The sequence below is a fragment of the Mustela erminea genome, chromosome 6, assembly GCF_009829155.1.
Source record: "Mustela erminea isolate mMusErm1 chromosome 6, mMusErm1.Pri, whole genome shotgun sequence".
Taxonomy (NCBI): Eukaryota; Metazoa; Chordata; class Mammalia; order Carnivora; family Mustelidae; genus Mustela; species Mustela erminea.
In genome coordinates, this window is record NC_045619.1 from 40,509,429 (window position 1) to 40,534,351 (window position 24,923).

At 35.9% G+C, this 24,923-nt stretch overlaps 1 protein-coding gene across 3 annotated transcripts in view; it reads right to left on the reverse strand.

Moving 5' to 3' along the window:
• NAV3 (neuron navigator 3) overlaps positions 1-24,923 on the reverse strand; it is a 383,583-nt gene that overhangs the window by 258,309 nt on the left and 100,351 nt on the right. For all 3 annotated transcript variants that reach the window (XM_032346929.1, XM_032346928.1, XM_032346927.1), the window contains exons 2-3: positions 11,353-11,470; positions 10,649-10,701 (exon numbers count right to left, since the gene is read on the reverse strand). In XM_032346929.1, the coding sequence (XP_032202820.1) occupies positions 10,649-10,701; positions 11,353-11,470 (171 nt within the window). The remainder of the gene's footprint in view (positions 1-10,648; positions 10,702-11,352; positions 11,471-24,923) is intronic.

The window sequence follows — 24,923 nt, forward strand, 5'->3', positions numbered from 1 at the left end:
GCGAATCCAGGGAAGGAGCACTATGTGAACTGGTGATGGTTAAGAAACATCCCAAGTTAAGGGACCAGCAAAGAATTCAGAATGTTGAGGGTGAACTTCACCTAAATCTTTCTTCACGCCTTCATTGTTTACCAATGTGAAAAAAGGCTACCCCAAAAGGTGAAAACTTCAATCAGTTTCAAGATCCAAAGTGGGAAGTGAGATCACCAGAAGTGATGCCAGGAACAAGAATCTTGAAATCTGGAGAATCTAGTGGCAGGAGACAAGAAGACAGAATCTACCCCATAGAGGCTGGCTGGGGAACATACTTCAGGTCCCGGTAGGAGTCTGGGCTTGATCTCAAAGCCCAGGTAGCTAATGGTGTATTTTATGCAAAAGAAGAAATGGTCAGTGATGCTTGGAAGACATCTCTATTATATAATCACAGAGTTCATACACAGATTTATCGATAGTCTTAAAGTTTCACACATCGATTTCTACTCATAGTTTCTGCAGTGCTCTCTGACTTTTCAAAATTATACTTTAATGTATTTTAACAAAGCCATTCCTAACACGTTACCTTCACAAGATAGTAGGTGAACAAGGTGCATTTGGAAAAACCCTATACTACATATCAAGAATGCAAGCAGAGAGAATGGTTGGGAAGCTACTTTTCCCTCTACTTCTCAACAACCTAGCACAGGGAGTTCATGCAGAGTTTTAAGCCCAAATGCAAAATCTTTTTCATCTTCTCCATCATCTTTGGTAAATTTTTATACTATTTTTCTGCATAACGTACTTTTTATAAACTTACACAATTAATAAGTAGCAGAGCCAGACTTAAAGTCAACCCTGTCACCAGTGAGCATGCTCTCTTCACCACACTAAGCTTCCTACCATTGTAATTTAGACATTGTGACAGACATTTTGAGCCTCTGAATCAAGCTTTCTACATGATTGAAAGGCAGCTCTGATACAGTACTTGGCCAAAATAGGGGCTCAAAAAATATTTGGTTGAGTGTAAAGGCAAAACTGTATAATGGGAAGGTAAAGACAGAAATAGTATGCAAGATTTACTTGTTCTATACACACTCTCTAAGTTCAAGATTAAATTCATCCAAATTAAATCTCAAATATCCAATGCACTTTTAACCCTGGCATATTAACATATAGAATGACTGATGTGGCCACAAGCCAAAGAATATTGGCAGTCACCAGAAGCTACAACAGGCAAGGAATGAATTTCTCCCAGGGTCTCTGAAGGGAGCACAGAACTGAAAATACTTTCGATTTTGGTCCTGTGGTACTGATTTCAGACTTCTGGCTAATAGAACTGTGCGAGCTTAAATTTCTTTTGTTTTAAGCACCCAGTTGTTTGATAATTTGCAACGCCAACCACAGGTAATGAATATAATTATCTAATCAAAAAGCAGTAGATTACACAACTTTAGCAAGACAGAGTTAGCTGGGGTCTGTGAGCATGCAGATTTCCAGACCTTGTGCTCTGGATTTTGATTTGTTAAGCCTTTGGGGAGGGGATAAGACATGCAATTTAATGTCATTGTTATACTAAGCCATATTTTTCCCTTTTCCGTCTCAAGTTACTTTGTGTTGTGGGATAGGGAGAGGAGGGAGACAGTAATTTTGTTTCACTTTGCAGTTTGTTTTTGTGCTGAATTGGTCTGTGGTTAGTTGCAAGGAGTTACTTTATTAATTAAGCAGTAGAGTATAATAATTAAAAGTTTTGCGGACAAGTAAAATGTGATTTACCTCCTACTATTGTAATTTATACAATGTAAGACATTGAGAAAGTTTTTATTCCCCTGAAGCCTCAGCTTCCTTATCTATGAAATAGGATTAAAAATATTTTCCACATAATATATGAGGATTAAAGGTGTTTATACTAGGTGTCTGTGTATATGTATGTGTTTATACTTATGCATATGTAGATATATCTAATATATATTGTACTAGAAATGCTTTATATAAACAAATCTATGCTGTAATAGAATCTATGTGTGTATGTTTAAATAGATGGATATATACAATAGAGATAGATGTTTGTGTGTGTGTGTGTATATATATATATATATGGATATAGATATAGATATGGAAAGTCATTAGTATTTTATCAGATAAAAGCTAATTTTGTTTAAATTCTACTATAGTATTTTAACTGACTTGGTTCAATATGAACATTGTTTAATATTTTTTGTGAATTATAGATATTTAACCTTAATAAGCTATAATTACTAATATATTATCAATATTAAATTATAAAAAATTACATTAGTATTCATTGACTTGAAGATATACTCCTTGGGTTTTAATGAATTCCTGCTTTTCAGTTTGTTTCAGAGAATAAGACAAAGATCTTACTCTTTTACTATGAAGTTATAAATTTGGCTTGAACTTAAATAACGTTTATTTATATAGAGGACTAAAGTTACATATTTGCCAATTTGCTGTTTTGTGATGAAATTATTTTGGCAAATGCAAATTTCATCACAATCTATATACTATTATTTATCTCACGCACCCACACCCTCCCCAATCTAACCAAAGTTTATATCCATAGATAGGAAAAAAACAGTATAGTATTTAAAAAGAATAATATATATTGCATGGGTGGGAGAAGGAAGGGAGAGGAACCAAAATATCAAAGAAGAAGGAAGTAGGGGGGCACCTGGGTGGTTCAGTTGGTTAAGCATCTGCCTTCAGCTCAGGTCATGATCTCAGAGTCCTTGGATGGAATCCCAAATTGGGGAAATCCCTGCTCAGTGGGGAACCTTCTTCTCCCTCTCCCTCTGCCCCTCCCCCTCATTCTTGTTTTGTCTCTCTTTCTGTCTCTCTCTCAAATAAATAAAATCTTTTTTTCTTTAAAGATTTTATTTATTTATTGGACACAGAAAGAGAGAGATCACAAGTAGGTAGAGAAGCAGGCAGAGAGAGAGAGGGAAGCAGGCTCCCCGCTGAGCAGAGAGCCCTATGTGGGGCTCGATCCCAGGACCTTGAGATCATGACCTGAACTGAAGGCAGAGGCTTAACCCACTAAGCCACCCTGGCACCTCTCAAATAAATAAAATCTTTAGAAAAAAAAAAAAAGGAAGAAGAAGAAGAAGGAAGTGGCAGAGAGGAGTAAGAAGAGGAGGGGGGAGAGGAGAGGGAGGTAGAAGAGAGGATAAAAATCCAGAGACTTGACTTCTTTTGTCAAACTTATTTATTAATAAGTTAAAAAGCAACTTGGTCTAGACTCAAAGAGACATGAGAACCAATACTGGTTCTTCCTGAACCTGTTCAGTGAGACCCTGTTCCTTTGTAGGTTTGCTGTGATGCTAAATGAAAAATGCAAGCAAATCATTCAGCACAACACCAGACATACATGGCTGACATTCAGTCATTAAAGTGGTTAAATAAGTGAAGCAGATATTGTTGAGTGCTCTACAATTTGGTTTCTATGATATGATTTCAAAATATTTTTTGTTACGTTTGAAACACAGCGAATATAAATCAAGTGGGCAATATGATTTTTCAAGGGTATTTCACGAATTTTTATCTGAATCTACTTCAATGAGTCAGTTTGACTCAATTTATGTTAAAATCATTTAAATATAATATCATAAAGTAACTACTAGCTTGGACATTTCTACTGATTTTTCAAATAATTTATCTCATCTAAGATAAACTTTTCTAGTGATTATACTGAGATCAAATGAACAAAACTCTCCTATTTCATCTCCTTTTTCTCTTTTTATAGAAGTAATTTGTGCACTATTTGTCATAAGTTTTTAAGCTAAGAATGTCTTAATTCTTTTTTAAAATGGCCTCATATCTTAGTATATTATTTGTGAAATTACAGTTTTTCAAAATTGTTCTGTTATATATTTTATCACTGAGTATTGTATGTGGTCATTTTCTATGAAATTTCAAAAAAGAGACTGAAAAATATGGAACAGTAAGTCCTTTTAAAAGAGATTAATTTATTGAAGGTAACAAAAACTACATTTATGAAAGGATTATTACAAAATATACTTTGTAATAATAGGTATGATTGCACTTTTTCTTTACTGGGATATGACCTAGTGGGAAAGAATTTACAGCATTTAAGTTAAAAATATCAGGATGGGGCACCTGGACGGCTCAGTCAGCTAAGCATCCAACTCTTAATTTTGGCTCAGCTTGTGATCCCAGGGTCCTGAGATCAGCCCTTTGAGAAGCCTTGACTTGGGCCTCAGTGATCAGTGGGGAGTCTGCTAGAGATTCTCTCTCTCCCTCTTCTCTTCCCCTCTGCTCCTGCTTCCCCTTCCTCTCTCTTTCTCTCTAAACTAAATAAATAAATCTTGAAAAAATGGATAAAAAAACATCCTAAATGTTTAAGAAATCCAATATATAGTTGGATTTATTAATAACTATGGCTCACAATGGTTACTAGACATGCATATATAAAACTTACTATTTTTCCTCAAATAAAAGAAAAAATATATATATTCTCTCCAAAAAGAAAAAAGAAAAAAATTACACAGATTCTGAATCTAATTCAAAACTAGTTACTTCCTTTCAATGTCTATCTGTCCTAATAATAGCATGAACCAATATAAATATTGATACACATCAACACATTTAAACTATTTATTCTGTAATATAAAGTAATGTAGAAAAACATTCTTGTATTTTCAACATTTATTTAATATCTTAATGGTAAACCAGACAACTCCAATAAAAATATGATTCCCATGATACTTTTGTTTTTCTTTGTAAATTGGACTTAATACATTTTAAGAACTATCTTATTTTACTTACTATGAAGATACTTTTATAAAGCTATAGAGAGTGAAAACCCAAACATATCTCTAAGATAAAATAATGAACAGAAACCATGGTCATTGGTGTTTTGTTAAATAAATCTAGCAAGTCAGCGTTTCATTGGTCTAATTTCCTCAATGCAGAAATAAGCAGAGACTGAGCATTCACTGAATGGGTCACAAAGTCTGAATTAGAATTGGAATTAGAATTCCAGTGACCATTGTCCTTCCAACTTAACATACTTCTTTTAATGTTTCCGTATCATTTCAACTATTTTATTTGAACTTTTTTAGTAATACAGAGCAACTTCTAGAGAAAAATACAGTTTTAAAAATCATCAGGGTGATATTCTAATAAGTATAAATTTATTGATGCTAGTAGTTTACGCTTATTATTCCAAAGTTTGAACTCATATGAAAATAATGAAATTATGATGAAAACTACAAAGTAGAAATTTCTACTTAGCATTTCATTAGAGATCAGAGCTATATTTGTAGTAAAGCATTTGTCTTCATTAAGCTATCTTTTTCTAGCCATTCCAGAAGATGAACAGTTTCAAAAATGGCAGGGGATCATGTGAATGGACTAACTTAGCAATATTCCACTCCTCTGAGTCATAATGCTAGAATCCTGCAGTGTGCCATTTATAAGATTTTATTAAACCTTTAAGAGCATTCCAATATTTTATCTCTTCCCTATTTGGTCAGAAACCTCATCTTCCTATCTTACCTAAATAGATCCTTTAAAAGAGAAGCAATTACAAGCAGTGGCTAAAAGAATCAAAACTTTAAAGGACAGAATACTGATAAAAGCATAAAATACTTTTACTAGGAAGAACAGTTTCACCATCCAGATAAGTATAAAATTACTGAAATGGAATGAAGAGGTCTATAAACTCCATAATTGTATTATTCTGGAAGTCATAATCCCGTGGGACTTGGAAATGGAGAATTAAACCAAATTTTCTACCTTCAAGGAATAAAAAAGGTTAAGAGGCATAAGATTTCCCCAAATCCTCTTATCAGCAAATGTTAAACAACGTGATATGTTGGAAAGTAAGACTGAAAGTTGTGGCTGAAACATAACTGAGCTATTACAGTGAGGTCATGGGAGGAGCCAATAAGAAGGAAGGATGAGTTGTGAACCCCAATTGTTAGATCCTCAGCTCTACAGTATGATCAAAATCTTGGTTTACTTCACATCATAAAATTTCCTAATCCCTCTATGCATTTGTGAAGCTCTTTCAATGTAATAGTCTATTTTAAAATAAAGGAAAATTTGTCTTCCCAACAACTTTTCCCCTACATGTCTTACATTTTTGTCTAAGAACCTAGCACTTGTGCCTCTGCTTTTCAAATACATGTTGGGCATTTTTCTGCTATTTTTAATCTACTGGGCATTCTGGACATTCCGAGTATTTATAGTTTACTAATTTATTTCCTTGTGTAATCTCACCAAAGTGTGGCATGCTGCATATATTTTGAATTCTGATACCACCCACCTAGAAATTACTCAACAGGTGCAACCCATATCAGTAACTTCATCTCTGGATAAGGTTAAATATAGTGTTGAATAAGCTCCTTCAAACTGAGTTCCGTTTTTTAGAATGAGTTTAGTCTCAAGTTTATTAAGAAACATAACCATGACTTTGAGACTTAGAATAAACGTGAATCAAATCTCTCAATAATTATGCCAATAAATTGGTACAAGGCAAGTTCATATTTCTCTTAAATATGTGTTCGTTGGCCTATGTAACTTGAAAGGTTTATTGTTAAATTTTCTTTACCCATTTCGAGATATAATTGAATTTTTCTTTATATTATAAGGTAATATAGAGAATCCCATAAAAAAGCATATTATTATTCTCTAGGACTCTGAAGATATCTTATTGATGAATTCCTTCAATTTCTATTTAATCCATTTTCAGATATCCACATTTCACACAATCATATCCCATTTTATCAACAAAGGAAAATGTATCCCTTTTTTCCCAATCTTCTACACAGACTTCAAATCTCTTCCTTTGCCACTTCCTTTAGGATTTAGCATCATCTCTTGTCTCCCCAATCCCTGGGTCCTCCTCTCTCCTTGCTGCTTCTTTCTCTACCAATTTCCCTCCTTCCAAACACTCCCTTTACTCTTCCTTCTTCTCAAACAATTATATATATTTGTACAAATATATATACATATGTGTGTATACATATATAATTTTTCCCTTCAATAGGAAAACTCCTAGAAAGATTATTCAAGGCTCAGTGGATATGTGTACCTCTATTACTCTTTAATACATGGTTACCCTTTAGAAGACATTTGCATAAAGGTCATTAATGTCTGTCTGATTACTAGAACCAAATTCTTCGTTCCAACACACAAACTAGTTGGTTAAGTAGCATTTGACAGTATCTGCCACTTTCTGCTCATCTTACTTTGCCCCATCTCCCTGGGTTAGTCCAAATACTCTAGTTTAAGTTACCATAGCTACCCTAAGGATCCACAAACCATATCTGTGGATCCACCCTCTTAAAGATGGGCTCATTCTCTCACCAATCTTTCCTTTTCTTGACTCTACACCTTTGCTTATCACATATATATTGGTATTCCCCAATGTGAGAACCTCAAATTTCTTCCCTTGTGACTTTATACAGGCCTTCTGTTGAGATCTCATCCTTTTCCATGGCTTCAGTCATTACCTGTGTACCAGGTATATTCTAATACCTTGCTTGTCACCTTTAGGAACACACACCTAATTGGCTGAAGTCACCTTTCTGCTTGATGTCCCAGTGGATAGATCAAAGTCTACTTTCAAAATTTGAATTTGTTATCCTCCCCTTTCTACCTTTAGTTGTGTTCTAAACACAACTTCATGTCTAACAAAACTTATCAGGCCATATATGTGGGATCATTTTATACTTCCTATATTCTTCACCTCCCACAACCAAATGGAGACTAAAACACATACTCTACAATTCCCAGAAAGCACCTAGGGTGATCTATTTTTAAATATTAACATCAAATCATGCCTCAGTCCAGCTCTAAAAGTCTTCCAAATGCTCCCCAACCAACTTAGAATAACATACAAACTCCTTACTTTGGCCCTAGATGATCAGGCTTCCATCATCCCATCCAAACACCTCACTGTCCTCACACCACAGCAGTCTTCTATCTGTTGCAGGTATGCACCAAGCTCACTCCCTTCATAGTACTTTTTGTTTTTGCTTCTGCAACATTGTTGGTATTATTTATTTCAATATTTGTCCCTCTGATCTCAAATATCCCTACATCTTGTCCCTCAAGTGCTCAGCAAATATTGGCTCAGTATGGATTACCTGGTTGTTATTCATCAGAATATGTATCAATGTATTATGGATCCATGCCACGAGAGAACTTACATTCTTAAAGGCTTAGAACAGTCCAAAAAGGATATCAAATTTGAAATTTAAAAACAAAGACAATTGGTGACTAGAAACAGTAGCACACCTAGTTTTACCTTACCTTTTGCTATTAAACACAAACAGCAAGCAAAGATCACAGAAGATGAGAAATACAAAAGGGTGTAGTGAAAGGAGTTCTGTGGGTAAGGACAGAACTCACCGTTTTGGTTGTTAAGCAATATAGAAGCAGGCAACATCCTGTTTGGAATAGATGTATCAAATTCATAAACCTAGCCATGCTCTCTCATGCTCTCTTTCCTCTACTTCCTCATCTTAGTTAAAACCTGGAATTTTTATTCATTAATAATATAGTACCAATGCCAGTTCTTAAGAACAGAGGCAAAAATAATTACACCAAAAAAGCTACATTTTTGTCATATGTATTATTCTGAATAAACACATGGAGGGCATGCCAATTTCAGATTCAAAATTCAACCACATCAGAAAAAAATGTTTTCTTTTTTTAATGTAAAAAATGAGAGGATACAAGTCACTCTCTACTCAAAATTCAATGAGATTCTGACTAATACCATGTGGCTGGAAAAACTACCTTTTTCACAGCATTTACATTTCTTAGGCTTTGGTTTTTTTGTGTTTTATTTTTCAAATCAAAAGCAGAAATATTAACATAACACATATACTAGATGTTATTTGACATTTGGGAGCTAATAAGGAGTAGGATGCAATAAAAAATTAACAGAGTCTAATACTTCTGAGAATGTTTTCACAGATTTGCAGATCTTTGGTACAGATGTTTCAGATAAATATCTAGGACTAAATTCCTATCCATAGTTATGAGTTTTGGAGATGCTCCTTTCTCCCCCACTTCTGTCATGGTCGTTTACTGGACTCTCTGTAATCAGAATCAAATTGGAATGACAGCACAGAAGATGTGTTTTAGTATCTAGAACTTCTATATAATTGAAATAATAAAAGAAAAACCAAGTGTTGAGTTTAAGAAACATAATATATAATACTCAGGGACTACAGAGCTCTTTAAGCTAAAGTCCTAAAAATCTTTAAGCAGGTGTTAATTCATGAATGCATCCGAATAGAGTTTGTAACAACACTATTATGTATTTCCATATCAGTTTAAGTAGTAAAGAATGTCCGTGGTTATATGTCATTATCAAATCCTAATTAAGGTTCATTATACAGATGAGAAAGCTGAGACTCAGAGAGGTTACATCTCTTACAGTATCACACAGTGATTATTTTAGGAGGGTCTGAAGGTGTTACAATTACTTTCAGTAAAACTATAATTAATTTTCAGAGAGTCACAAATGCACCCAGAATAATTAGATCAGGAATTTCATTAAAACTGAAGTATTTTACAGAAAATTGTTTTTTATGGCGATTTTTTTCATAACAGTTACACAGAATTTATGATATTGTAGTAGTTTCTTAGAACATTTATTAATCACACACACACACACACACACACACACACACACAACCAGATGTGCTAGTTAGTCACTATTCAAGAATAAATTCCTTTTATTGTTTTGGCTTTCAGTATTCTGACCTTAAGAAAAGTAAGTCAGCACACCAAAAGAGTTCACTTTTTTTTTTTTTTTTTTTTTTTTTTTACTCTTCCAATCTCTGACAATTAAGAACACTCATCAATTTGCTTAAAATGCCTATTTGGTGCTAAAAAGAGTCTTGAAGGAAGCCTCATTTTATGGATTTTGGATATCACTCCTGATTATATCCACTGACATAATTTTAATGAAGGCATTTGTACTTCAGGTTTTCCTATAAAATTAAGTTGTGGCTATTTAATTTAGAGAGCAAGGAGTTTTATCTTAGCATTTTATCCATCTATTTTTTTTAATTACAAAACTTTAAGCTTTACCATTTGGTAAAGATAAAAAGAGGGCTGGGGAAGACACACACCTCTAGATCAACAGCTTTCTGGAAAATGCTGTGAATCATATCTCACGATCAGTCACTCCTCAGAAAACTTCTAGCAGCATGCCTTTGGAGCCATTTCCAAAAGTGCTTAAGAGTCCATGTGTTAACACAGGACTCTGTTATGAACAAAGAAAATACCATTTATATATATTTTAAGATGCACATGGCAAGTTCTGTTCTTCAAACCAGTTGTTCAGACAAAAAAGACTCCACTTAAAATTGGAAATGGGATTCACTGCCAGCAAAACCAGTGTTAAAGTATTCAGATACCAGAACAACAACAAAAAGTCAAGATCTGAGAAAACACCTGGAGATAAGTTATTCAGGAGTTACACATATTCAACTGTGCTGATGCTATCACTTGTTCATGAATTGCATCCAAAGAAATACATATGATAGAATGTGATCAAATGGTTTCTTAAGCAGGAAGGCATGCCAAAGAAATTTCTAGTCCATTTATAAAGGTAGTTTAACCAGAAGTGAAGATGAGCATTATATTTTAGAATAAATATGATTCTTACCATCTGAGATTGACTCCTAGGACATCCATTGATATCTTCAACTTTTTCATTTGCTAAAGCCAAGAAATAAAATAAAAGAGAGAAAAAAAGAATGACATGCTTAAGCAATGAAGTGAAACACAAAAAAAGGAGACTAAGAAAAACAAACCAAAATAAAACAAAACAACAAAACAAGCACAATGCTGCTGCTACATTCACTCTGTCTCCCAAGCCATGTACGAGAGGACACACTTGTTAGCTGCTGCCAGTTCCATATGCACAAATCAGGCAAAAAAAAAAAAAAAAAAAAAAAAAAAGTGAGTGAGAAGGAAGTTGCTGCTAATTCTTTAGCCTGTGCCAAATGACTGCTGACATGAAACCTTTCACAATTGTCCCTGCTGGATCAGGATACAGTTTCAAGGAATCTCCGAGTATAGGAGTCGCTCTAACTAACAAAATGCGCGCATGGGAGACATATGGTTTAATGAAGCGTTCGTTTCTGACAGTTCAGTGTATGTAAAGATATAGTTCTAGCCATTTAAAAGTATAGCCAAACTGCTTTTTTCAAACACTCTCACATAAACATTTTTAATTAAACCCTGGGAGAGCTACAAGGATCTCAGAGACTCACGGACAGAGTTCCTATGCATTCAACTGAAATTGTGTTTCACCAAGGCTGGTGGGGGCAGAGACTTCCACGGTTCTCCCCAGAGGGCAGGTCTTACCGATGATCTGGATGATTTCAGCTAGCAGGACTCCATCTGCAATGTCTTGTTGCAAATCCTTGATCAGCCGCTTGTGGCCCGATTTTGCTAGGTAGTGGTTGGCCCAGTCAGTATAAATCTGTTGAACAGAGGGAGAGAAGAAGTGCGATGGTGTGAGAGAAAATAGAGACAATAAAAATGCTTAAGACAAATGTTGGATTCAAAGGGAAGCTATTCTGGATCACATTCCAGTTTAAGAAGTCATAGCTCAAAAGGAAATAGTTGTAAAATAATTTTATACAGCTCTCTCTCCCACTTATCTCTTGTTTCAAAGGAGGATGATTCACTCTCTTTCAAAACCAGGGACTCGTCACTTGTGACACAGCAAAACTCCCTTCCCGGATGACTACTGAGGAAACTCCTGTTTGCAAATCATTTGGGTTTTCACTCTTTCCCTTGGTGCTGTCATACTGAAAATAACCCTGCCTGTCCTTGTAAAAGGAAACCACCTGGACTGATTTATACAGGAACCTATTATGAACATTTCTGTTTCTCCAAGACTTTATTGGATTTGTCATGTGAGATACCGTATGTGACAATATTTTGGCATCATGCTATGAAATAATTGCTATGAAAAAATCGCAATAAAAGATATTTTACTTGGAATGTCATCTCCCATTTAAGCCTCTTGAAATGTGTTTATATAATAAAACAGAGGAAGCAAATATAGTTATTACATAGAAATTACAAAACAGAATTGAGATGTGGATTATAAATTACAAGGTTGGCAGTCTGGCATAAAGTAGAGGTGACTCTTCCATGGTAAATTAGGACATAGAGAAAAGCTGGAATTGTTAACAATTTTCACAAACTGAAACACTCCTGGTTTTTCAAATGTTATGAGACACCTAAGGTCATCTAATTATAAGGGAATAAATAAGCATTAAGATGTTTCAGGTTTATGGGTGGCTCCTATAAATATATTAGTAAGGGTATAAAAAGGCAGACTAAGAAGAACACAATATCTGAAATGACAATAGAGGAGAGGACCTGACTGAGAAATATACGTACAAAAATGTGCTACAGAAACACGAACTGGGAACACAGTGGAACCTAGACACAAGAAGTGAAGTCAAGGGGCAGCTGGGTGGCTCAGTCGGTTAAGTTTCCGCCTCTTGGTTTCAGCCATGTCCTGAACTCAGGGTCCTGAGATGGAAGCCCCTACTCAGGCTCTGTGCTCAGCAGGGAGTCTACCTGAAGATTCTCTTCCTCTGCCTCTCCCCTGCAGGGTTTCTGCATGCCTGCCAGTTCTTTCTCTCTCTCAAATAAATAAATAAATCTTTAAGGAAAAAAAAAAAATGGGGGGGAGCGAAGGGCCTTCCGCAGAGAAGTGACCAGATAAAGAAAGGCAGAGTGGCAAAGGAATCAAAGACACAGTTGAAAAATTTATAGTTAAGGTAGCAAGTCTTAAATTAGGACAAATTAGACTGGAAAGATAAATTGAATCTTTCAGTCATAAGCACCGAATGCCAAGCAAATTATTAAAAAAATTATTACTTTTTGTTTTTAATAAGGCCAATACATGCTTTTAACATGAAACAAAATAAATCAGAAGTGTAGAAACTAAGAAGTAAAAGTTTCCCCACAATTTGCAACCCCTACTCACTTTTGAATACTTTGGTATGAAAAATTCTAGAATTTTTTCCATGACTACACACTTCACCATATGACATCACGTTACATACCTTCACATACATAGACACACGACAGGATTTTTAACCAAAGATGGCTCAAATTTCACGTATCATTCTGTGCTTCTCAACTTTTTACATAATGATATTTTAATAACACTGCTACAGCCATTTTACCTATATGTACCTCAATATTTTTGATGTTATATTGGACATAATATCAATCCTCTTGTTGAAAGATATTTAATTTGTTTAAATATGTTCCTATTGCATCTAAAGTTGTAAGAGACATCCTTAAAATGTATCTTTGCACACTTAACACCCTAGTAATTTTATAGGACCAAAACCTAATAGTGGGACTGTTAAGTTTTTTTTTTTTTTAATGGATCCTAGATACAAACATTCCAAAATAAAACTTAGAAGTCAGAGAAAGTACTTCCTTAGTTTAGAAAATATAAAGTAGCATCTTAATGCAATAGTGGTGATTAAATTTCCTAAAAGACTATAAATAATTGGAAGCATCCAACCGGATAAGAAAAAAATATGTGCAGGAATATTATACCTCCTTTCCCTACGTTCATGATCCTCTTTATATCAAAGATATTAGTGGAGAAAACTTACTGGCGTACATGTGTGCCAAATTAGAAAACAAAAACATGGTTCTTTGATACTCTTACTTGGAGATCATTTTCCTCAAAATTTTATTCTACTTGTATTTTCTATTTTGCACTAGAAAAATATATTTTTACAAGGATATACTGTTCAGAATCCAAAATGTTGAGGACTTTCCCCTTATCGATACATCATTCAAAAGATAGCATTAACTATTGGCCTTCTACTACAAATTTTAGGTTGAGTCAGACTTGATTTGTGCCCTTATCCCCATAGGCAGTAAGTTATAAGGACCAGCTGACTTTAAAGCACTCCATGAAGATGAAGAAAAGGAGTTCTGGAGACAGTACACCTGGCTTTAGGCCTAACAGACCTCTTACCGCCCTCTGCCTACCCACCAACCCAAGATGTTGGACAAGTTTCATATCCTTTCTAAACCTTAATTTCCCCATCTGCAAAATAAGTGTGATAATAATTCTTACATTGCAGGACTGTGTCAGGACTAAATAAGATAGCACTTGTACAGTCCCCTTCACAGAGTTAGACCTGAAGAAATGTCTGCTCTTATTATCGTCATTATGGCATCTGGTTGTATTAGCCACGGTGGCTTTCCAGCAAGTATTTATTAAGGGTATTGTTTTGTAGACTTTAACAAATTTGAGAGGATTGGCAGAAGACTGAAAGAAAATGGACTCCTTGTTTCTTTCTTTCTTTCTTTTTTTAAGATTGTACTTATTTATCAGAAAGAGAGAGAGAGAGAGGGCAAAAGCAGGGGAGGGGGAGAAGCAGACTTCCCAATGAGCAGGAAGCCCCACCCGGGTCTTGATCTCAGGACCCTCGGGTCATGATCCAAGTTGAAGGCAGACACTCAACCCCTGAGCCACCATCCTGCCAACCCAGACTCCTTGCTTCTGACACCACTCATGTCTCTGACTCCTCCTAACTTCTTTCTGATTCATTGTGGCCACGGATCTGTCTGCCATCCAAACTCAGAGGCATGAATCTAATCCCAAGATTGCAGTGTTCTCATTCAGGTCTGCAATGCCCCCATTGTGATCCACGGCCACCAGGTTCTATGTTGCAAGTACTCTGTTTTACGAAGGCACTAAATCATGCACAAAACACTTACTCAAATACACACAGAATGGAATGTATTGGAAATGAAAATAAGAATACTTTCATTCTCCTAATGCATTCCACCAGTGTCTTAGCCCCTATCCAAATTACTTCTGGAACTTAGGTGAGAAAACAGATGGGACACTAACTGGTTGGCTTCAAGACTGCCTGGAAAAGCCTCTGATTTAGCTCATGAAATGTTTTTTACTTGGTCCAGGATTTCTTCCAGAGGATTCCCAAGCCTAAGTGCTTTGACATGTCTCGCATCTTTAATATGTGAAGCATTGCTTAGACCATAATCTCTGACTTCAGTTGCACCCAGCAAAATCAATTCACACTATATAAATAAACTGAAGATAAATCTCCATTTAAAAAAGACCTTGTACTTATTCTTTCTTAGTATGTGTAAAAGATACTTAAGCCCCTTCAAGCAAATTAATACCTTTCAAAAAGATGTTATAACCTAGATGAAATATGAAACAATTACAAAGAAACTTATAAATATATTTTAATATCATATTTAAACTTGTTTTTGTTGTTGAAAACCTTATATATATAAATTGGAGAAAAAAGTGGTTGAAACATGAGGTATATCTAATGAAGATAGTCTTCAAGCAAAGGGCACAGAGTATATAAATATATGCAAAACTCACCAGTAAAATTATTGTACAACTCTGATAAAAAAGGATACAAACAACCTTGTCAACTGTTATATTAGAATCAACTCTTAAAATAAATACAACAGAATGGTAAAATCGTGTCCCGATTTTTGATCTGAACTCCAGGTTGCCTTTGGTTCATTGCCCCCTACCCCAACACACACACAAATCACAATATGTAATCCCTTGGCCTCACTTGAAATGAGCTACAAAATGAGTGGTAAAGATTTCTTTAGGATTATGCTATAAAGTAACAATTATAGGTTTTTAGTGAACAAATTGATATAATTGGGCACAATATCAAATTAATCATAAATTAATATTTAGTCATCAAGGCCTGGCTGAAGCTTTAAATAAAATTTATCTCTAAACATGTGAAGCCAGTTTTCCTCACCTTTTTAACTCCATTATTGTAAATATAAATGTCATCTCATATGGTAAATATATTTTAGGAAATTCTGAAAAATTAATGAGATTAGACTTACCAAATGATACTTAGAAGTTCAGGTAAAATCATATATATATATATATATATATTCATTTACCATAATCAAATATGATAAAAATCAAAGGTATGGTGGCATAATTTATATCTCATATTAATCAGCATGAATTTTAGGACCTATTCTGCAATATATGTATCCTTTGAGGAACGTTCTATATTGTTGGAATTTCCGCCCTGTCACATAATGTCCATGTGGGCACTGACTGAACATCATTTTCTCTCAGTGTCAGAGCTTTTGTCATCTGTAAAATGGTAATCATAGTATTACCCACTAATGGGATTATTGTGTGGATTGGATGAATTTATACTTTTGGAACACAGCCTTTCACTTAACAAGTATTTGTCAAATGCTGAATATTATTATTCTCTATTTTAATATATACTATATTTATATTATAATGAGATTATTAATATTATTAGCTATTATAATTTTCAAATCCTTAAATCCTAGTTACCTGCCCAAATATAGTTAACCTAACTAAGGAAAACTGCTGCAAGATCTAATGATCTCTTAGTTTAGTCATTTGCTCTTATAATATTTCTCCTACAGTGCTTATTTCTCATTATAAGGTAATTGGTTCAAATAGAAGGAAATAAATGTGCCCATATGGCTTCTGTCCAGTGAACTTGTCACAGCAAAAAAACAGCAGAACATCTACTTTGATTCTCCACAGAGTCCTAAGCATTTGTTTAAAGTATTATTTTTTTTTACTATAATGTGACACATAGCCTTTGTATATCACAGCACAATGCCCCTGAAGTTTTACACCAATATTTAATTTGGTATTTGATGAGTATATTATAAGTAACCTAACAGTTATAGAAAAGTAATTATGACTCTTTGTTATTACATGCACTACTCTTAAGTATATAAATGTTTCAAAGAAATACAATATTTTTAATAAGTGTTAAATGATCAGAAATTATAAAGTAGACTAGAGGAAAAAAAGATCTCATTTAAGAGTCTACTTTAATAGAAAGACACAAAATTATAACCTGATTGAAAATATTATAAATGTCATCAATTGATTTTTAAATGTTAGCTGAGCTAGATTTATTCCTGCACCTACTTACACAACTAGTTTTTTCCCCAACATTCAAGCAGCAGCTATATATTCCTACAAAGCACTGCTCTCTGATATTTTCAGACTATTGGCTTTGAGAAGTCATATAAGATGTTTTAACCCACAACAGAAATTGTGTTGAAAACCAATGAATTCAATGGCAATAGCTAGGCTTCTATATCTTCAAAAGCTATATAAGACTAAGTACATAAAATTGACAAATAAATGGTAGATTAGGGAAGTGTAACTGTGACATAAGTATTTTTCCCACAAAGATGAAAACTTATAGTGGTAAGAGAATTGAAGGAAGGCAAGGTCCTGAGAGCTTACCTAACAGGCCAACTGTCTCAGCTGAGTTTCATAGTATCATTTGGACCTGAGAAGGGACTTTGGTAGACAAGGTCTACCAAAACAATATAGAAAAGCATCCATTTTATTTCTAAAATCCTGAGAACCATATGGAATTATCAAAGAGGAAGCTAGTTATCCTAGAGAGCACTTGGAATAAGACAGGAAGGATGCATAGTTCTAATACAGGAAAGTAGTTAGAAGAGGTGGGGGGAGATGTGAGTCCAGTTACAATGCAAGTCTGACAGGTATTGTAAGTTTCAGCACTCACCAGACGGGTGTTGGTGGGTACTAGTATCCATGGCAAGATGTCCCATCCTGGCGCCATGATAACTAGTAACCATGCTTACTAACCCTCCCGGAACCAATCATTCCAGGAAGAAAAGATGAACAAAGGAAGGAGAAGAATCTGGAACTGAATGAATGTTTTCCTCGAAGACTGAACTTCAAATCAGAAGCGACTGAATTATTTTGCACTGAGAGCAATAAATTTTCTGCTACTGTACATAAAGAGATGTTTGGGAGGTGAATTTATACATTTATTATTTTTAAAAGCTGTAATTTTGCACATCTCAGTTTTAGGACTCAAAAATTCATGAATGTATGCAATCCTGGATAAAGGGGGTTGAGAAATTACAACATGGAATTTAGACATGAAACATTCTATTTTGATAAAAAGTCAATCACAGACTGAAACTTTAGATGCTGTTACAGAACTGGTATGAACAAGAGATCCATGGAGTCTAATCTCATGACCCTTACAGACATCTCAATACTGAAGACTATGTGGTATTACTAAGAAGGGAACTCATTAAATGTTTTTGGTCACACTGATATGGTCACAATATATGTAAAAGATTTATCACGTAAATCGTTGAACTCAGCTGGTTTATTTCATTTTTACATCAAGGAAAATGCTGGGTTTTTATGGAGTTTCTCATTATTATGTATAATTGCAATGAAAGGAATAAAATATCTAAGAATAAATTTAACCAAGGAGATGAAAGACTTATACTCTGGAAACTGCAAATAAATTGAAGAAGACACAAACAAATGGAACAATATACCATGCTCACCAACTGGAAGAATTAGTATTGTTAAAATGTCTTTGCTACCCAAAGCAATCTATGGATTCAGGGTAATCCGTTTCAAAATACCAATAGTATTTTTCATACAACTAAATTCGATAATCCTAAATTTGTATAGGACCACAAAATACCCTAAAAAGCCAAAGCAATCTTGAGAAAGAAGTACAAAGCTAGAGGTATCCCAATTCCAGATTTCAAGATATGCTACAAAACTATGGTCATCAAAACAATATGGTACTAGGACAAAATAATACACATAGATCAAGAGAACAGGACACAATGTCCAGAAATACACTCATGTTTATATGGTCAATTAACTTATGTCAAAGGAGGTAGGAATATACAATGGAGAAAAGGCAGTCTCTTTAATAAAAGGTGCTGGGAAAACTGGACAGCTACATGCAGAACAAGGAAAGTGAACCACCTTCTGACATCATATACAAAAATAAACTCAAAATGGTTTAGACACCTAACAGTGAGACCTGAAACCATAAAACTCCTGGAAGAAAGCACTGACAATAATCTCTGCACCATTATCCTTAACAACATATTTATGGATATGTCTTTTCAGGCACAGGGAACAAAAACAAAAATAAACTATTAGGATTACAACAAAATAAAAAGCTTCTGCTCAGTGAAAGAAATCAATAAAATAAAAAGTCAACCTAATCAATAGGAAAAGATACTTGCAAATTAGTGTCTGATGAGGGGTTAATATTCAAAGAACTTGCACAACTCAACATAAAAGAAAAACTGATTAAAAATTGGGTGGAAGAACTGACTAGACATTTCTCCAAAGAAAACATATTGATGGCCAACAGACACATGACAATAGGTCAACATGAGAGAAATGCAAATCAAAATCACAATGAAACATCACCTCACACCCATCAGAATGGCCAATATCAAAACCACAAGAAATAACGTGTTGGCAAAGATGTGGAGAAAAGGGACCCTTCATTCACAACTGGTGAGAATGTAAATTGTTACAATCACTGTGGAAAATAGAATGGAGGTGTCTCAAAAAATTAGAGCCAATACCATATGATCCAGTAATTCCACTACTGGTTCATTACTCAAAGAAAATGAAAACACTAATTTGAAAAGATATATGTATCCTAAGTTTATTGCAGCATTATTTACAATAGCCAAAATATGGAAGCAACCCATGTTTCTATTGATGGGTGGATGCATGGATAAAGAAGATGTGGAATATTATTCAGCCATAAAGAGAATATGACATTTTGCCATTTGATACAACATGGATGGAAATAGGGGGTATTATGCTAAGTGAAATGAGTCAGACAGAGAAAGACAAATATATGATTTCACTTATACGTGAAATCTAAAAGAACAAAACAAATGAACAAACCAACAGAAACTCACAAAGAATAAACTGGAGGTTGCAAGAGGAGAGAAGGTTGGGTGATGGGTGAAATAGGTGAAGGAGATTAAGAAGTACAAACTTCAAGTTACAAAATAAATTAGTCACAGAGATGCAAAGTGTAGCATAGGTAATACAATCAGTAATACTGTAATAATATTGTGTGGTGACTATACTTATGGTGGTGAACACTGAGTAATGTATAGATGTGTCTAACCACTACGCTATATACCTGGAACTAATATAACATTGCATGTCAACTATACCTCAATGATAAAAGTTGTTTAAAAAAAAAAAAGTTTTGATAGAGGAGTCAAGATGGCGGAGAAGTAGCAGGCTGAGACTACTTCAGCTAGCCAGAGATCAGCTAGATAGCTTATCTAAAGATTGCAAACACCTGAAAATCCATCGGCAGATCGAAGAGAAGAAGAACAGCAATTCTGGAAACAGAAAAACAACCACTTTCTGAAAGGTAGGACTGGCGGAGAAGTGAATCCAAAACGACGGGAAGATAGACCCCGGGGGGGTGGGGGTGGGGGGGGGAGGGGCCGGCTCCCAGCAAGCGGCGGAGCAACGGAGCACAAAATCAGGACTTTTAAAAGTCTGTTCCGCTGGGCGCCTGGGTGGCTCAGTGGGTTAAGCCGCTGCCTTCGGCTCAGGTCATGATCTCAGAGTCCTGGGATCGAGTCCCGCATGGGGCTCTCTGCTCAGCAGGGAGCCTGCTTCCTCCTCTCTCTCTCTCTGCCTGCCTCTCTGCCTTCTTGTGATCTCTCTCTGTCAAATAAATAAATAAAATCTTTAAAAAAAAAAAAAAGTCTGTTCCGCTGAGGGACATCGCTCCAGAGGCTAAACCGGGGAGAAGCCCACGCGGGGTCCGCGTGGCCCAGGTCCCGCAGGGTCACAGAAGGATCGGGGGTGTCTGAGTGTCGCAGAGCTTGTGGGTATTGGAACGGAAAGCCAGCTACAGAGACAGAGCCGACAGTAAGCTCGCAGCTCGGGGTTACCTTGAACCGGTCGCAGGCTCGGTGAGCTCAGAGCGCGGCCGGAGGTCAGGCAGACAGGAGTAACTGGCGCTGTTCTCTGAGGGCGCACTGAGGAGTGGGGCCCTGGGCTCTCGGCAGCTCCGGGCCGGAGACCAGGAGGCCGCCATTTGTATTCCCCATCCTCCAGAACTCTACGGAAAGCGCTCAGGGAACAAAAGCTCCTGAAAGCAAACCCAAGCGGATTACTCACCTCGGCCTCTGATAAGGGCAGTGCAATTCCGCCTGGGGCAAAGACACTTGAGAATCACTACAACAGGCCCCTCCCCCAGAAGATCATCAAGACATCCAGCCGAGACCAAGTTCACCTACCAAGGAGTGCGGTTTCAATACCAAGGAGAGCAGCAGAATTCCAGAGGAGGAGAAAGCAAAGCACGGAACTCATGGCTTTTTCCCTGTGATTTTTTTTAGTCTTGCAGTTAATTTAATTTTTTTCTTTTTCATTTTTTGTTTTTTTTTCCCGCCTTCTGGTAAAATTTTTTTTTAACTTTTACCTTTTTCTTTTTTAATGTTTTTTAACCAGTTTATCTAATATATATATTTTTTCTTTTTTATATTTTTCTTATTTGTTTTTTTTTAATTCTTTTCTTTTTTTTTTTTCTTCCTTTTCGAACCTCTTTTTATCCCCTTTCTCCCCCCTCATGATTTCGGATCTCTTCTGATTTGGTTAAAGCATATTTTCCTGGGATTGTTCCACCCTTTTAGTATTTTACTTGCTCCTTCATATACTCTTATCTGGACAAAATGACAAGAAGGAAAAATTCAACACAAAAAAAAAGAACAAGAGGCAGTACCGAAGGCTAGGGACCTAATCAATACAGACATTGGTAATATGTCAGATCTAGAGTTCAGAATGACAATTTTCAAGGTTTAAGCCGGGCTCGAAAAAGGCATGGAAGATATTAGAGAAACCCTCTCGAGAGATATAAAAGCCCTTTCTGGAGAAATAAAAGAACTAAAATCTAACCAAGTTGAAATCAAAAAAGCTATTAATGAGGTGCAATCAAAAATGGAGGCTCTCACTGCTAGGATAAATGAGGCAGAAGAAAGAATTAGTGATATAGAAGACCAAATGACAGAGAATAAAGAAGCTGAGCAAAAGAGGGACAAACAGCTACTGGACCATGAGGGGAGAATTCGAGAGATAAGTGACACCATAAGACGAAACAACATTAGAATAATTGGGATTCCAGAAGAAGAAGAAAGAGAGAGGGGAGCAGAAGGTATACTGGAGAGAATTATTGGGGAGAATTTCCCCAATATGGCAAAGGGAACGAGCATCAAAATTCAGGAGGTTCAGAGAACACCCCTCAAAATCAATAAGAATAGGCCCACACCCCGTCACCTAATAGTAAAATTTACAAGTCTCAGTGACAAAGAGAAAATCCTGAAAGCAGCCCGGGAAAAGAAGTCTGTAACATACAATGGTAAAAATATTAGATTGGCAGCTGACTTATCCACAGAGACCTGGCAGGCCAGAAAGAGCTGGCATGATATTTTCAGAGCACTAAACGAGAAAAACGTGCAGCCAAGAATACTATATCCAGCCAGGCTATCATTGAAAATAGAAGTAGAGATTAAAAGCTTCCAGGACAAACAAAAACTGAAAGAATTTGCAAACACCAAACCAACTCTACAGGAAATATTGAAAGGGGTCCTCTAAGCAAAGAGAGAGCCTACAAGTGGTAGATCAGAAAGGAACAGAGACCATATACAGTAACAGTCACCTTACAGGCAATACAATGGCACTAAATTCATATCTCTCAATAGTTACCCTGAATGTTAATGGGCTAAATGCCCCTGTCAAAAGACACAGGCTATCAGAGTGGATAAAAAAACAAAACCCATCTATATGTTGCCTCCAAGAAACTCATTTTAAGCCTGAAGACACCTCCAGATTTAAAGTGAGGGGGTAGAAAAGAATTTACCATGCTAATGGACATCAGAAGAAAGCAGGAGTGGCAATCCTTATATCAGATCAATTAGATTTTAAGCCAAAGACTATAATAAGAGATGAGGAAGGACACTATATCATACTCAAAAGGTCTGTCCAACAAGAAGATCTAACAATTTTAAATATCTATGCCCCCAACGTGGGAGCAGCCAACTATATAAACCAATTAATAACAAAATCAAAGAAACACATCAACAATAATACAATAATAGTAGGGGACTTTAACACTCCCCTCACTGAAATGGACAGATCATCCAAGCAAAAGATCAGCAAGGAAATAAAGGCCTTAAACGACACACTGGACCAGATGGACATCACAGATATATTCAGAACATTTCATCCCAAAGCAACAGAATACACATTCTTCTCTAGTGCACATGGAACATTCTCCAGAATAGATCACATCCTCGGTCCTAAATCAGGACTCAACCGGTATCAAAAGATTGGGATCATTCCCTGCATATTTTCAGACCACAATGCTCTAAAGCTAGAACTCAACCACAAAAGGAAGTTTGAAAAGAACCCAAATACATGGAGACTAAACAGCATCCTTCTAAAGAATGAATGGGTCAACCGGGAAATTAAAGAAGAATTGAAAAAAATCATGGAAACAAATGATAATGAAAATACAACGGTTCAAAATCTGTGGGACACAACAAAGGCAGTCCTGAGAGGAAAATATATAGCGGTACAAGCCTTTCTCAAGAAACAAGAAAGGTCTCAGGTACACAACCTAACCCTACACCTAAAGGAGCTGGAGAAAGAACAAGAAAGAAACCCTAAGCCCAGCAGGAGAAGAGAAATCATAAAGATCAGAGCAGAAATCAATGAAATAGAAACCAAAAAGACAATAGAACAAATCAACGAAACTAGGAGCTGGTTCTTTGAAAGAATTAATAAAATTGATAAACCCCTGGCCCGGCTTATCAAAAAGAAAAGAGAAAGGACCCAAATAAATAAAATCATGAATGAAAGAGGAGAGATCACAACTAACACCAAAGAAATACAAACTATTATAAGAACATACTATGAGCAACTCTACGCCAATAAATTTGACAATCTGGAAGAAATGGATGCATTCCTAGAAACATATAAACTACCACAACTGAACCAGGAAGAAATAGAAAGCCTGAACAGACCCATAACCAGTAAGGAGATTGAAACAGTCATTAAAAATCTCCAAACAAACAAAAGCCCAGGGCCAGACGGCTTCCCGGGGGAATTCTACCAAACATTTAAAGAACTAATTCCTATTCTCCTGAAACTGTTCCAAAAAATAGAAATGGAAGGAACACTTCCAAACTCATTTCATGAGGCCAGCATCACCTTGATCCCAAAATTAGACAAGGATCCCATCAAAAAAGAGAGCTATAGACCAATATCCTTGATGAACACAGATGAGAAAATTCTCACCAAAATACTAGCCAATAGGATTCACCAGTACATTAAAAGGATTATTCACCACGACCAAGTGGGATTTATTCCAGGGCTGCAAGGTTGGTTCAACATCCGCAAATCAGTCAATGTGATACAACACATCAATAAAAGAAAGAACAAGAACCATATGATACTCTCCATAGATGCTAAAAAAGCATTTGACAAAGTACAGCATCCCTTCCTGATCAAAACTCTTCAAAGTGTAGGGATAGAGGGCACATACCTCAATATCATCAAAGCCATCTATGAAAAACCCACCGCAAATATCATTCTCAATGGAGAAAAACTGAAAGCTTTTCCGCTAAGGTCAGGAACACGGCAGGGATGTCCATTATCACCACTGCTATTCAACATAGTACTAGAGGTCCTAGCCTCAGCAATCAGACAACAAAAGGAAATTAAAGGCATCCAAATCGGCAAAGAAGAAGTCAAATTATCACTCTTCGCAGATGATATGATACTATATGTGGAAAACCCAAAAGACTCCACTCCAAAACTGCTAGAACTTATACAGGAATTCAGTAAAGTGTCAGGATATAAAATCAATGCACAGAAATCAGTTGCATGTCTCTACACCAACAGCAAGACAGAAGAAAGAGAAATTAAGGAGTCAATCCCATTTACAATTGCACCCAAAACCATAAGTACCTAGGAATAAACCTAACCAAAGAGGCACAGAATCTATACTCAGAAA